We start from the raw sequence: 15,313 nt of genomic DNA, 5'->3' as shown, positions 1-15,313 counted from the left end.
TCAAAATAAAATGGAAAATTTAGAGCCAACTGCTCATCAGGAAACAGGAATGCACTCTACCTGCAGCATCATTTGTCATTACAAGTAGAAAAGTGTGGACACTTGTCGTGGTACAACACTTCTGTCAGGAATCACTACTGTCAGAGGCTATGATGCAGAATTTACAACTGTCTCCTATTAAATTCAGGAAACAGCAGCTGTGCTTTTAAGATTTGACATTTTATTTAAACAGAGAAAACATATACTCAAAAGAAAAGCTGACATGTTTTACACATCATCTAAACCCTCGATTTTAATATTAATTAAATTCTTTAACACAGGATTCTAGTCTAATTTGAAAGAGTCAGGTTTTTTTAAAAAAATTTTAAATTCCCATGCATATCAAGACTGTCCTTAAAAGGCTGTCACTGAAGAAGACATCTTAGTGGTAATCGAGCACAATGAGTAATTTAAAAGGACCATCATAGTAAGTCAAAATAGGTCAAGTCTAACTCCTGTGCTGTTAGCTTTGGGGCAGGATCACCCCATGACTGGGTGAATTTATCTTGACCTTATACTGCACTAATGTAGATCGTCTGACTGAAATTTTTTTTGAATAGTTGCATCTCCCTGACAAAATATACAAATAATAAACATCAAGATCATGAATGTATGAAGATGAAACTTCCCTTACTACATACTTCCTCAGAATCCTTCAATGTCTTTGGGGTAGAAATGAAAATCAAAATTTTAATCTATGTCCTATGGGTTAAACTAAAAATTCTGACTGATATGCTCAGCAGAGCTTTGCTCCATATCCTACATCCCACCTATCTCAGCTACCTGGGCCTGGTGTACATGTTTCTTGACTGATCAAATACAGCACAAAGATGTCCCTGCTCAGAGTAGCATAGTCCCCTGAGGGAACTTCCAGTAATAGAAACATTCAAGTCATGAATGCAACACATTACTTTCCAATAATAAATGAAAAAAAAAATTCAGTAGTAATTTGCAAAACACCTTTCCTGAACACTGCTAAAGACAAGAAATGAAACCGTTACAGCTTTAAAGATTAATGTGGTTTCCACACAAGAAAGTTTAAGTATCTTCTTGATTCATTAACAATTTCAGCATCAAACACCTACACCCTCTGAGAGCCATGACAAATAAGATGCCGAGCTCCCAATAAGCCAATTCACTCAAACACAAAATCAGTCAGTATCAACTGACCTTTAAGCAGATTTCACTATACCCAAAAACTGCAAAACAAACTTGAGCAAGAACTCAATGAAATATGCTTCTTGAGCCGTAACTCCATCATTTCCAGTAAAGGTAAAAATCTTGACTCCAGCAACTACTTTGAGATCTATTCTGCCCCCTCCAAACATGGTCACAACCATCAGGAGTGGACCACTTCAAAGCTGAAATAAAGTATTTCTGTAGAGTCACAATCAGGAGGGTGACCAGCTACTCTGGACCATCTCTCCTCCATCTCTCAAGCAATTGCATATGGAAGGGGACTTTCAAGGAAAGAGCTTCTCTCTATAACCATGACAAGGATACATTATCATACATCATTTAACTATTTAAAATGCCCCTTTCCTAACTACCTTGCCTTGTTCAGGGCACTACAACATCCAACACTGTAATTCTCAAATATGCAGAATACTCAAGCATTTCGAACATGTCTATAAAACAAAGCAGAATTCAGCTTCTGAGAAGAGCAGTATAGACCTGCTGAGATATTCCTTTAAGTGTTAGTACAATTCTGAATTTTTTAAGACCTACCAATTATTGACACAATGTTGATTCCATTTACATATATTTTAGGTACTTAACCAACATATCTGTTTAGTATACATGCACATAATTCCATTTTACATTGCTTTCAACATAACAAAGACCTCAAACCTGGTTCAGAGTCTGAATCTTCTCTTGGCACATCATCATAGATTACCTCATCTGGGTCTAAAACCAAGACAGAAAAAAAAAAAAACAAATAAATGAGAAACTTCCTAAAATTTGAATGGGACCAAGTGTTTAAAATGCATTTGGACAAAGCCCTTAACATGCCTTTAGCTTTTGGTCAGCCCTGAAATGGTCAGGCAGTTGAAATGCTGTAGGTCCTCTCCAACTGAAATATTCTACTATATTTTAAATAATTTTGGTAATAATGGCATATATGAATACAATGGAGATATGACTCACTCTCCACTAGCATTTTGCTTGAACATCTAATCATTCAAATACTGCAATAATGCACAAAGCAGTATATGGTATTTGTGAAATTTGTTTTATCTGCATTGCTTATGATAACTTTTGGTAACCAGAAAACAAAAATCCACTTCAAAAGCCAGCATTTCTCCCTCCTTCTTACAGAAGTATGGTACATTCTGTGCTGTTGAAAGCTGCTCATTGCCTTACAGAATGGCTGCAGAAAAGCTGAAATTGGCTTTTGAAAAAGAACCAAAACTAAATAATGTAATGCTCATCATAGTACATTAAGAGGCAGAATGATAACACAAATTCTTCAGTTACTTTATGAAATATGTAAGGTGAACCTCCAGTCCAGTGGGAACAGCTGAGAACAGGCAGGATAACCTGTCCTCAAACCACACAGTCTCTTGTTCTGGTTTAAAATACAGTTAGCAGCTAAGAACAGTGGCAATTCTTTGCCTTCCACCTCCTCCAAGTATTTATTTACCAACTACCACACAAGAAGAGCAATTTCAAACACAGTCGCAGATACAGATTAGACTATGAACTAGAGCTTATTTCCACTGCACATGCATTGATGGAGCCAAATGACCTCCATAACACATGATTCCACAGAACTCCAAAACGTGGAAAACTGAATGTTATCTTTATTCTAAAACACAATTTTATTACACTGTTGAATGTTCTAACTGGTACAGCTTGGTTCTGGAACCTACCTGAAAACACACAGTATAAGTGAACTTGGACATTCCCACAAAATCAGCTTGTGCACAAAGACGCATACACACACTGCTGACCAAACTTAAAACTGACCACCTTGTACAGCTGTACTTCAGTGCCCACTGGTACCTACTTTCCATCCATGCTGTATTTGCAGGATCTGCAACCCATTTGGCCAGAGCATCATCCTCTCTCTTGGTCTGGTTATCTTCACTTGAAAAAGAGGCCATAAAATAAAAGAAAGAAAAGTTACACAACAAGGGTTTTAAACATCCATGAAAACAAAACAATAAATATATTTTTGCCTTCTAGTTTCAACTCCAAGGCTGCTGATCAGTCAAAAATACTGCTTCAGCATGTAGATGGGTGACAAATAACCTATTCTAGTTAACAGTCTGACAATTTTAGTCAGAAAATTGGCAAGACTTTCTTTACAACCTTAAAAAATAATCTTCTTTTGAGTTCATCTACCAGAACATAGGAAATTCTCTCAGAAACAGTGAAGCGAGGCTTCCTTTTCATGGTAAATAGGACTAAAGACATTCTGGGCTACATCTGGAGCAATCAGGCAAAGCTGTTATCCTCCTCCACCTGGTGCCAGTGCGGCTGAACTTGTAGCAGCACATCCAGTTTTGGCTTCCCAACACTCCCCTGCTAGAGAGCTGTGGAGTAATTTAAGCTACCTCTAGAGAGATGTGGAGAAACTGAAGTAAGGGACTAAAGCACATGGTTTACAAGGGAGGAGGTAAAAGACATGGAGTTTATTTAGTCTGGTGAAAAGGATGTTATGGGGTGATTCAAGAGCAGCTACAACTATCCAAAAGAACAACAGAGTTCTCTACAGAACTACAGAGATGGAACCAGAGTTATTTTTTTGTTTGGGTTTGTTTTGGTGGTTTTGAGGCCCTTTCTCTTTTAAATTCCAGACAAAGGGGAAATGGTCAAACAACTGCCCACTGGAAGATTTGGTTTGGACATTTGGGGAGGTAGCAGGGACAAAGGGGAAAACGGAAGGTCATACAGCAGGGAAGACTGCTCAGGGAAGCTGCAGCACCTCTACCCTTGGAGTGTTTGAAGGCTCAGCCAGCAAGGTTCATCTGATGGAGTATTGGTAGTGGTCCTACTGAAAGCAGCAGGCTAGACAAAATCCTCCAGCAATCTGTTGCAGCTGACATTGCCATCAGTCTATAAAAATTCAACCCAGCGTCTTCAAAAATGTCATGCAGTTACACACACCAGTACTGATTTTAGTACACAATCAGAATTACAGGACCAATAAAGTGAAAAAAAAATAAACCAACAAACATGGAAGCATCATACAAGGAAAATACTTATCAAATGCAAGCTTTCTTAGGAATTAAGGTTTTACAAATCATTAAAACATGATGAACCGACAATCACCTATTCTGAGGGTCCTCCAAGTTTACAGAATTATAATGACATTCTTCAGTTGCTGACTGTGTACCTGCCAAGTAGAAAAACAAAAAGCTTGCAATAACATGTCCGTTTGGCTCAGATGGCACATTTTAGCATAAGAAACTGATTTTACTAGTTCATTCCTAAAGAACAATCTCCTTCTTTGCAACAGTTTTATTCTTACATGTGTTTAAAAGAAAGTTAGAACTTTCTTCACACCATGCATTTTTGAGAACTAAGTAATTCAAAGACACAGCCATTTGTTAGAAGAGCTGTTAAGAGGAAATTACAATGTCTGATGGATTTAGTTCTATCTCTCAAACATATATCCCTCTACAGGTAATAAGGACCACACAAACATTTGCTTTTACTTGACAGTGTTCCTAATGGTAGTAAAAAGCAAAGGCTGGAATAAAGACTGGAATTATAGAAGAATTGCTGCCTAGCTCAAGAAAAGTATATTCAAAATACAAAAAGGAAAATGCAGCATATGTGGAGCTTTCTTTTCCTACTGTCTTGACATTAAGCTGTCAACTTACTCAACCCTGGTTACAAAATAGATCTCTTGTTTCTGTAATAATCCATAGTTTTTTCCCTTTCTAGTTTCCTCTTCTGTCTTAAAATTCTACTAGAAGATGGAGAATTCATCAAATCATCAAGGGAAAAATCTCACAGCAACAAGAATTGGAAAATAAACAAACAGAAATGCATATAGAAAAGGAAAAGAGGAGAGGAATTTTGCCAGGATCTAGGAAAAACAATAAAAGGTATGAGAAGAAACCATTTGGCTTGAACACTGAACTCTGAATCTGAAAACTATTTTGTTATGTTAAAAAGGAATTAGCATTAATCATACTCACGCAGGGTGAGTGCTATACAGGAAAAGTACCTGAGGTTAACCAAGGATTCCCCTTCAAATAAAGTAAGGTGTGTAAATACAGTACCTTCTTCATCTACAGAAACGCTGCGTATGATGACAGGACTGGAGTATGCTGGCAGTATCAAAGGTAAGTTGGATGGCACAGCATATCCACAAGGGACAGGAACAGAGTATCCACCAGACAAGTTGGGACTTGCACATTCGTCTTGAGGACTTGGTTCTGGTGATGAGGATGGATCTTTGTCTTGAATTGGGGAAATATTTATGACTGAGTAGGGATTTACTTTGGCTGGAGTGCCTTGTCCAGCAGGTTCTGATGTTTGCACCTTCTCGCTGTTTTCCAAATTATCAGCTCCTTTAGTTGGACACAAATAAATAAACAAAAATACAAAGTTTTATTTTTCATACCTGTTCAAGTCACTCTAATAGCTCTCTGCAATTATGTTAAACACTGACCTGATTTGTACTGTACAAGCTTTTTACAACCTATGACTCAAAATTCCCACACAGTAGTGCCAAGCTCCCCATTTTACAGATGAGGATTGCAACAAGAGCAAAACAAGATGAGTTACAAAGATGCCTATGGAAAAACAGTAACTTGACTGAAATAAGCACATGAGTCAAAACAGTCTTAGACCCTAAAGGATAAAATCTGGATTCTAGATTAATTTGAATCCTACAAACACAAAAATTATTTTAGGGCTAGTCACAAGGACAAGAAAATTTCACTGGAGGGACATTCCTCAAAGAGCAGTCCTGAAAATACTCTGCTAAGAAAGGGAGGAAGAAAATAACTGTACAAGTTTTCCTCTTTGAAAATGTATTGGTTTTTGTTATACAAAGTTACCAGTACTTTTTGAGACATGCTGAGGTACAGCAGAACCACTGAAGGGAACTGCATCCCAAGTGATGAAATTATTTTAAGCAGTAAGCACAACTTCACAATAAGAGTGACCAAGCAACAGATGCTCAGGGAAAGACAGTATTTAAGTTCCAGGTTGTCAAACTGTACAGTACCTGAAGAGTTATCTATCTTTAATTGCCATAAGCACAGTGAATTTGTTTACAAAAGGAAATTGGATCAAAGTAAGCAAAATCAGCTGTTAGCAATTTGAGCAGAATACAGCAATTTCCAGACTATACCTCAGCACCAGGAATATCAGCATATGTCATAAAAAATGTTTCAATATTTAGCATAACTTCTGTTTATGAACAAATTTCATACATTCAAACTCCACTTAGTTTTATGCACATCTTAAGGTCAGCAACCATCAAGTCTGACTGTGAAACAGCTTATCTCAAGCCATCAATATGCCTTAAGACCAGCAAGGATATACATTTTGCCTGTAGCATGACACTCAGACTATGTCCAATCCATTGGTTTGGATGTCACATTTGAATGGGAAACCTCACAGGAATTACACGTGATGATGTTCACTTGCCCTGTCAGATCCACCATGACTGTAACTGGCAGGAATATTCAAAACACTTGCAGGGTATTTCCATGTGTGAAAGACTGGATTATGACTCAAAACAAATTGACCATTTTCAGAGGTGCCTGGGTGCTTTGCTGAGGCCAGGTTTGCAAGCTTGCAAAGAGAAAACAGTGAATCTTTGGGTGTGTAATGGCAAACCTCTGGTCTGCATAAGACAAAGAGGGTGAACTGACCAGCACCAGAGGCTACGAACTGGGCTCTGAGGCCACTAAGAGGCAGATCTTTGGGAAACAGGATCATGCCTTTTATTATGCCAAACTTTTATTATGCCCTCCACCAGAGAACTGCATGTGAACAAAAAACAGCATAAAACTTCGCCCTCACAGAGAAAGTGCTTGAGCACTCACACCCAAACCTGAGATTGTATTAACTCACCAAACTTTGGATTTTGTGGGCTTTTTCCTCCACCTCTGACAGATTAAGACTTTCAATCACCACTTCAATCAAGTCTCATCACAGATCCATGGGCAGTGATTATGCATCTTCCTACTCTTACCCTTTCTTTCTCTGTCTTCCTTTCTTTTCCCTTATATGTTTTATTAAGCAGGTGACATTTTTTTGCTTTGATATTGTCATATTACTACATATAATAATAACAAAAATGGCTACATATATGCTTTCCATTGCAACCAAATTGTTCCAAAATAAACCTAACTTATATTTACAAACACCAATCATTCAGAGTCATTTCAATCTAATCTACTCCATGCAATCCATTAAGAAGCAGCTGAGTTACCCTCAGGGGCGGGATGTAACACCATGGAAAACTCTTGTTAAAGTACTTTTATTTCACTATCAAGAAAAGGCATCCTATGATCAGTCTTGACTATTTAGCCCAGTGGAGATACAGACCAACAGGCTGACTTACCTGCAGCATCAGCCTCTTGGTGCTCTATGTGATTTCCAGGACCAGGAATAGGTGGCACAAGGGCTTGCCTGTCTGCTTCTGGTATCTCATCTCCACTGTCAAAGTCAAACTGTTCTCCCTCATCCTCCTCTTCATCATTTGGACCCGTGGGTTTTGGTTCATGCTCTAGAACTGTGCAGAAAGACACACCTTTGGTTGTTTGCTCTTAGAATGATTTCATGGGACCAGTAAATGCTCTGCATTGCAAATGAAGCTTTCACAATGAACCCTTAGATCTTTTGGTTACTGGAAAAGAACAGAAGTTAATGTGTTGATAACCTCATGCAGTTTTCAATAAATCCTTTAGTGCAAACAAAGAAATTACTTGGAAAGAAATAAACAAATAATAATGCAAATACCCTTGCTTTTGTCATAACAAGCCAAAAGACTTCTAGAAAAACACTTCAACAGCCAATTTTTTGAACAAGAAAACTTCACAGATTAATTTATTTGCACAGGGACTGTGCAGCTTTATAACCTCAATTTATTTTTCCTTTCTAACTCAAACTCCGAAGTCTATTCTTTCCTACCAGTGTCCAAATATCGGTGACAATAACTTGGTTCACACAATCCAACAGAGATCAACAGATTGGTTTTCCTACTCCAATCTGAGATAGTTTTAAACCAGGCATCTCATGCAACGTGCTGTTAGCTCTTTTACCATACCTACGTGCATTCTGGTGGCGGGAGGGTGTGACCCTTTGAAGAAGTAATGGCTGAAATAATGACACCCTAATATGGATAGGAAGGCTGAGTCTGGGGTTTTTTTCTCTTTGCTTGTGAAGATACTGTAGCACAGATTTGGCACTGTACATAGGGCTTGGGAGAGGGAGCAGGAAGAAGCACGTGACAGTTTCCCACCATGCTACTGAGGAAAACCCATGAAAATATAAACCCTTTCATGTACCTACAGCATAAAATGATATCCTAAAAAAGATATATATGGAAACACTCAAGTATGTTATAAAATTTATCTGATGGTTATAAGGTTCCCCCCCTCCTCCCACAGGTAACACAAAATGAATATTAAGTCTTGCAAAGACGATTGGATCTGCTGAATCATGATAATGTTATCATCTATCCTACCATCCAGGACACATTTTTTATCTTCACGATAAAATCCACAACACCCCAAAGCTCTAGACTGCTTAGATTGTCATGGTAATCAGCATTCCTGCCAAGGCTTCTGTTTCTTCAGGCAGGCTGAGCCAGCATATTTTATCACAGCCACAAATAACAAGATCTTTCATGCAGCCTCTCTGCAGGAGAAGAAGTGAACTAATTGCAAAAATAGTAAGGAACAAAAAGCCCGGGTTATCCTGCATTTATTGTCATGTGTTATGGCTGAGGCAGCAGGACATTTAATTTCATTTTGATGAATTCCTTTCAAAAATTCTTCTGTATGAAGTCAGGCTTCTCATTTTTTGCTTTGTCCATTAGCAATTCTTTTTTTCCTGAAAGATGCAAGAAATTCTTCAGAGCTCTTCCAAGTGATTAAAGACAAACATGGCATTCTTCCTGATTCTGCATCCATCTGACTAACCTGTAATACTTGTAGCTTGTCTGTGTAATGGCGGAAAGAAACAAAAGGGGGGAAGATGTCTGTTCAACATGATTTAAAAAAAAAATAAAAATTGGATGTGTCACCAAACTTTTTTTTTCCTGTTATGGCTGTTAATACTGCCCTGCTTCATTCATTTCAAAACATCTACTTTGCATCACAGATAAACGAGGCACACAAGTTGATAAATTGGCATTGCAGCCTAGAAGGATCCCATAAGCACATCACTGATGGGACAGTGGGTTAAGATTACAAAAAGAGACAAAAAAAGAAAGAATACATTGTCTGTCAGAAAGGGTAGACAGGACACAAATAAATGTCCTCAGTTCAGAAAGTTTTAAAACTGTATTTCAGCTTTGCATCATTTCTACATTTGCTAATTCTGCAGGCATAAACTTTAGCCTTTTAAATTTAGAGATACCTTCCATCTCATATTTAATAAAAATATTCCCCTTTAAGCTTTTAATATGAAGTGCATACCATTTCAATTGATGGAAAAAGTATTTTAACAACAAGAATAAAAAAAAAGAGGATGGGGGCTTTTTGCTTCAACTTAAGAGCTGATCAGAACTGCAGACAAATACAGATATCACACCAAAAAAAACCAAATTCCTGTTCTGAAAATACTTATTTTCCACAGTTCTTTGTGTTATGTCACAACAACACACAGACAAAAGTTCTTTTTAAGTGCTACAACTAGGAAGATAGACAGCAGTTAGACACGGGCTGAATCTGGCTGCTAAATCACCACAGATCTTGCAAAATTTCATGCTCATGAAGAAAGCCCCAATTCCTCCTACCCTTTATCTGCAAATCAAAAGGACCAAGCCAAAAAGTGCATGAGGCAAGTGTTCTTGCAGAAACAAGTAAGGGGGGAGAGGGGAGTCCGGTGGGTGGGTGTGTGAGGAGGGGATTTTCAAAGGCAAAAAACACACAGAGGACAGCTATATTTTAACATAATTTTAAAATTCACTGATATTTTTCTGAAATAATAATCACACAGTGCTTAGACAGAGTCTGTCTGGAATTACTTCAAATAATTAAATTGACTAAAATAATAATAATAATAGTAATAATAATAATAGTAATAATAATAATAATAGTAATAATAATATTGGTTACTAAAAATCCAATTTTCCCTTTCACCACTGCTGACATCCTTAGCTTTATGTGTGGCAAACAGAGCAATGAGAATACAAAACTTGATTGAACGCGTTCATCTTATGGCAATACCACCCTGAGAGCTCTGGAATGCTTCAGGGAAATTCTCACATTTCTAAAAATTTCTATTTCAGGTTTTCAAGACTGAAAAAAAAGTCTGTTATAAAGGAAACATTGCCTTCAAGTTAAATTAAGTATTAAAGTGCTAATTTAGAATCAGAAAGAAGAATATATGTTCTCATAACTGCGTACATAGATTTATGACTTTTTCTGTGCTTTGTTATCCAGTGAAATTACATTTCTTAAGTTTACTTCAAAAATAAGCTCACTGAGGTTGTGTTTATAGTGATCTGCTGGGGCATAAGCTAATTTTTAAAATGTTTGGTTGCTCTGTGAGTTGTAAAGCATTCTTGGCACCATTTGCCTTCCCATCCATTATCCTCAAATTATTTATAGTTCAAGGTAATACAGGTAAGTATTTAAAAGAGTGACATTAGTTTTAAAGATTAAGTCAGTGAAGCTTCATTAATAGTTTTCTTAAACAGTTTATTTTAATGACAGAGAACTAAGATAAAATAGCTCTACACTTACTATCAAGTGCACTTTGAATACCATATGAACACACTGGAAATAATAAAAGCACCCCAAAAGCTCCCTTGAAATCTTGTAAATCCTTGATGACCCAGAAGTAGTCAACTTTATTCCATGAAAAACTATGATAAAGTAAGAATGAAATAGAACCCCAAGCACAAACAGTTCAGCAGTCTGGGGCATGGTAACAATGAACTTGGAAGAAGCCCTTGACATAAACAGCCATGCTGCCACCAAGTAATATGAATATTTTATGTTTTAAGGTTTTAAAAAATATTTTTAGAAATTGAAGCCTTCTGTATAATTAGGAATGTCATCTTTGCAGTTGTACTCATTTTTTTTAAAAACTTCACAGGCTATTATGGAACAAAAAGCAGCAATGTACCTATTATATTTAAAGAACTCAATATTTTTAGTTGCTTCTACCATGACTGATGGAGGAAGTAAGTGCACAATACTTCCAAAGGCACACATCTAATTATTATTTAGTGAAAAAAAATGAATACAGTTGAACTGAAAACACACTGGCATGAGTTGCCTGCTCTTATTCCAACATGAAGTTTTAAAACATTTATCTTTTTATTTATTATTTGGGATTGCAACAAAACATTTAGGACTGCAAAGACCTACCTTCCTTTCAAATTAATTCCCCAAATGTTTCAATTTTCTACAAATTCTTGACTGTCTTGAAATACACAAAAATTTTTAGTAAAAAAAAAAAAATTTAAATTTTACTATCCCAGAATATTTTTAGGTACTAAAAATTTACTAACTTACACAGGTTACAAGTCAAAAGAAACTGTCAGAAATAGCAATATAATGCTTATTATTTATCCTTGATACATTCCAGAGATTTCTCTGATGAGATACCCTTCCCTTTACAGACATGTATTTCTCAACAATTAAAATCTGTCAACCTCCTTATGTAGGTGTACAATAGAAATTAGTATTGAAAGCATGCAGATACCAGGAAACTACTGAATTTTTAAAGTTACCATGATTTTTGTAAAACTAACCATTTGTGGCCAAACACACCCTGCTGACTGTGCTCCGGGATAAATGACATCTCAAGCTATTCCCTTTTTATTTCAGACAAGATTTTGTAGCAGAGGCTTGGTGTTTGTCCTGTTTGCAAGTTTTGTGCTAGGAAACACTCATGCCTGCAGAAGCTTCCAGATTAGGCCAACTTTGTAAAATAACAGCTGCCTCATATTCAGCAAGAGCTTGAAGACAGGTTTCAAGAAACTTGGTCGCCACTGGACAGCCTCTTGTTTCTCCCAGCTTCAAAGTATTACTTCAGTTGCATTCCTACAGCTAGTGGAACTATCAACCCACTCATCTCCCACTTGTGAGCACTAATTCTTCAGTTCCAGGAGAGAAAACTTCAGTTAAATATTCTTTCACTCTGGTATTCAGCTGACACATCACTCTTCTGCCCTTCCTCAAAGGACACCTGCACCAGTACCTGGGCAGGGAGAGCGGAGAGGGGCAGGGCAGGAGGGACCCTGCAGGAGAAAGGCTGACCTGTACCAGCAAGTGCTTTTGCCAGCCCTGCCCTTCACTGACACTTCACAGTCACACAGGACATCCACCAGCATGCCACTGGCATCCATAAACTACCTCCTCACACAGTCACACAGGCGGAAAATATCTATTTTGGTGGGGAAAGATAAAAATCAAGGACAAAAACTGTGTATGCAAAAACACATGAGTGAGCGCTCCTTCCCATGGGAAGCAGATGGGAGCCAAGGACTTTCATTCCCTTGCACTCACAGTTGTGCTAAGGGTTTCACTGCAGGGAACCCAGGTCCCTGTGGTACAAGCACATGGCTAAATACACACAGCTCACACACACATCCAAAGCATGACCACAATATCACCATTACAGTCTCTATGGAAAACACCTACAAAAAAAACCCCAACCAAACTAAAGAGTATACATTCATGCAAAAAAATGTTTCCAGTGATGGAAACAAAAGCAAAACCACATGAATTAACAGGCTTTCCCTGAAAATAAATAACAAAGAAATACAAATGCCTCTTTAGTATTTTGCAAACACACACACTACATACTAATTATGTTGTTGAGCATGCACAACAGATACTGTTCTTCTGGAAAAAAAAAATAAATTCAAATCCAGAGTCAGAAGAGTAATGAATTTGCTTGCTCAAGTTTCAGAGAGCCTGCTAACAACAGCATGCCTAATACCAAAAAAATTGCATTCCTTGAAATAAAGCCCAGGTCTGTGGATGTTAGTAGAGATTTTCAAGTAGCAAAAACCCTGAAGTTTACAAACTACTCACAGTGCTAAAAAATTAAGTCTTAATTAGCTAAAATTTAAAAGAACTGAGTTGCAAAAAATCAAAAGCCTAAACTAAAAGCATTAGGACATGAAGCAGGCTGTCCAGAGAAAAGCAGGAGCAACACCAGCAGACTTTTACTCCTTTGTAAAGCCTCAACATGCTTTTCAGTGCTGACTACCCAATAACCAGAAAGGTAGCTAAGTAAAATCAGTGTTTTGTAGCCATTTACTTAAAATGCTCAGTAGACTAGTGGCACGGGCATTGCCTGCCACCACTAGAAACACAGATCAAGCCTGGTCCTGAGGATGTCTTTTCCACCATATTAGCAGATTCTGATATAAAAATTTCACGAAGAAATGCTGCTGGTGCTGTAAGGAAAGCCTGTACAGATGTTATTTGGCATTCTGCATAAACACATGAGTGATCTTTCTCCGTGCTGAAAAGCACCTATCCATATTAAAGGCTACTAGATTTCCATCAGTATTCAAGAAATATAAATATACTTAATGCTTAGTACCCCCGAGGTCACCCATCTGAATTGGTATAAACGCCACCAGGCAGCTGAGCTGAGGTACAAGGGTGTGCTGAGGATTGCTGTACAGCCAAGCTCAGCCCCAGCTACTGTGCACACAGCCTGCTGAACTCACCTACAATGTGCTGCCAAATGGACAATCCACACAGGGAATAGGAAAACCAGAGAGCTCTAATGAAACAGAAATCAAACAGCAGGCTACTACAAAATCATTCAGAAAATGAGATATCCATTTGTGGCAGCACAAGGACAGAGCTTGTTAAGGTACTATATGGTATCACAAAGTGAAAATGACACATGAAGAATAAACAGAAAAATTTTATAGAAAAAGTAGTTTTGACTATGTAGTCAACAATTTTATGAAAAAATAACCATTTTTAAGAAAACTTCCACCAGTGAGAGTAGTCTGGCTTGCTTACTTCTACACTTCTTTTTTTTCTACTAGTTATCAACTATTAATATCTATTTTTCCAAATAATTGCTTTTATTTTGAAGCAATGGCTGTTTAATGGTTTGAGGTATATGCATTTCTCTAATACAGTCTTTTAAATTCTAATTAGCAATACAAAACTGCAAGGTATCTAGCAATACCTTGGACTAAAAGCCCTTTAAAAGCAATTTGGAACCCTATGAAGCAGAAAGCAGCCAGACACACCCTGGATATCTAAAACAGGGAGCATGAGATCCCACCCCTACTGAAAGCAAACATACAGCTCAGATGCATAAAATGACTATCATACTAAATAAAGGCTGAAAACCAATCAGAGCAAAAGCTTGAGCTTTTAGGTCTTGGATCACTCTAGCAACACCTTTCTACCAGGATGACAGTCTGGTAAAGCTAGCAAAGGATTTTGACTTCACTTTTGGATCATGATTTTTACTCCATCTTGCCAGCAACTGTATATGCTTCCTAGACTGAACCTTTAGATGACTTAGGCAAAGGGATGCCTAAATCCTGGATCATTTGTCCAGGCTGAATAACCCTGTGCCTAGCAATGTCAACGCTTAAGCACCTACTGGGTACCCCCAAAAGCACCACTCAGAACACCTAAAAGCCTTTGACTTCCCACAGATGCTGACATGCAGTCGTTGATGTGCTCAGCCCACCTCCACAGCAACAGCCCAGGCAGGGATCAGAAGATGCACACAGCTCCAGGAATTCAGTAGTCCTTTTGGACACACACCAAAGGTTTCTTGCTCCCATTACAACTCCATCTAACACTCTGAGCATGGAGTGCAACATGTTCACATATTTAAAAATAATTAAGATTTAACTATTTGTGTTTTCCTTTTGATGAATTCTGGACAAAGAAACAAACTAGGTATTAAATTTTACAGCAAATTATTGCATCTTTTTACTTAAAAAGTATAAACTAGAACAGAATGGTTATGTCCTGTAAATCCACGAAAATACTGGAAATATTTTGGATTTCAGCTGGCTTCTTACCTCCTCATTTATATTATTATCCCTTCATCCAGCCTAAAGAGCATTAAGACTGATTGTAAACTAATCATAATATATGCATAATATGACAAATCCATTATCTCA

General features: G+C 37.6%; 1 protein-coding gene across 1 annotated transcript in view; it reads right to left on the bottom strand.

Annotated features, from left to right (window-relative positions):
- The window catches only part of ARHGEF10 (Rho guanine nucleotide exchange factor 10), a 79,619-nt gene extending 70,941 nt beyond the window's left edge, over positions 1-8,678 (bottom strand). The window contains exons 1-6 of the mRNA XM_062488532.1: positions 8,597-8,678; positions 7,565-7,753; positions 5,277-5,564; positions 4,318-4,381; positions 3,050-3,129; positions 1,891-1,947 (exon numbers count right to left, since the gene is read on the bottom strand). Of these exons, the coding sequence (XP_062344516.1) occupies positions 1,891-1,947; positions 3,050-3,129; positions 4,318-4,381; positions 5,277-5,564; positions 7,565-7,753; positions 8,597-8,678 (760 nt within the window). The remainder of the gene's footprint in view (positions 1-1,890; positions 1,948-3,049; positions 3,130-4,317; positions 4,382-5,276; positions 5,565-7,564; positions 7,754-8,596) is intronic.
- Positions 8,679-15,313: the final 6,635 nt, after the last annotated feature.

Source organism: Cinclus cinclus, chromosome 3, assembly GCF_963662255.1.
Source record: "Cinclus cinclus chromosome 3, bCinCin1.1, whole genome shotgun sequence".
Taxonomy (NCBI): Eukaryota; Metazoa; Chordata; class Aves; order Passeriformes; family Cinclidae; genus Cinclus; species Cinclus cinclus.
This window is presented reverse-complemented; position numbering and strand designations above follow the sequence as displayed.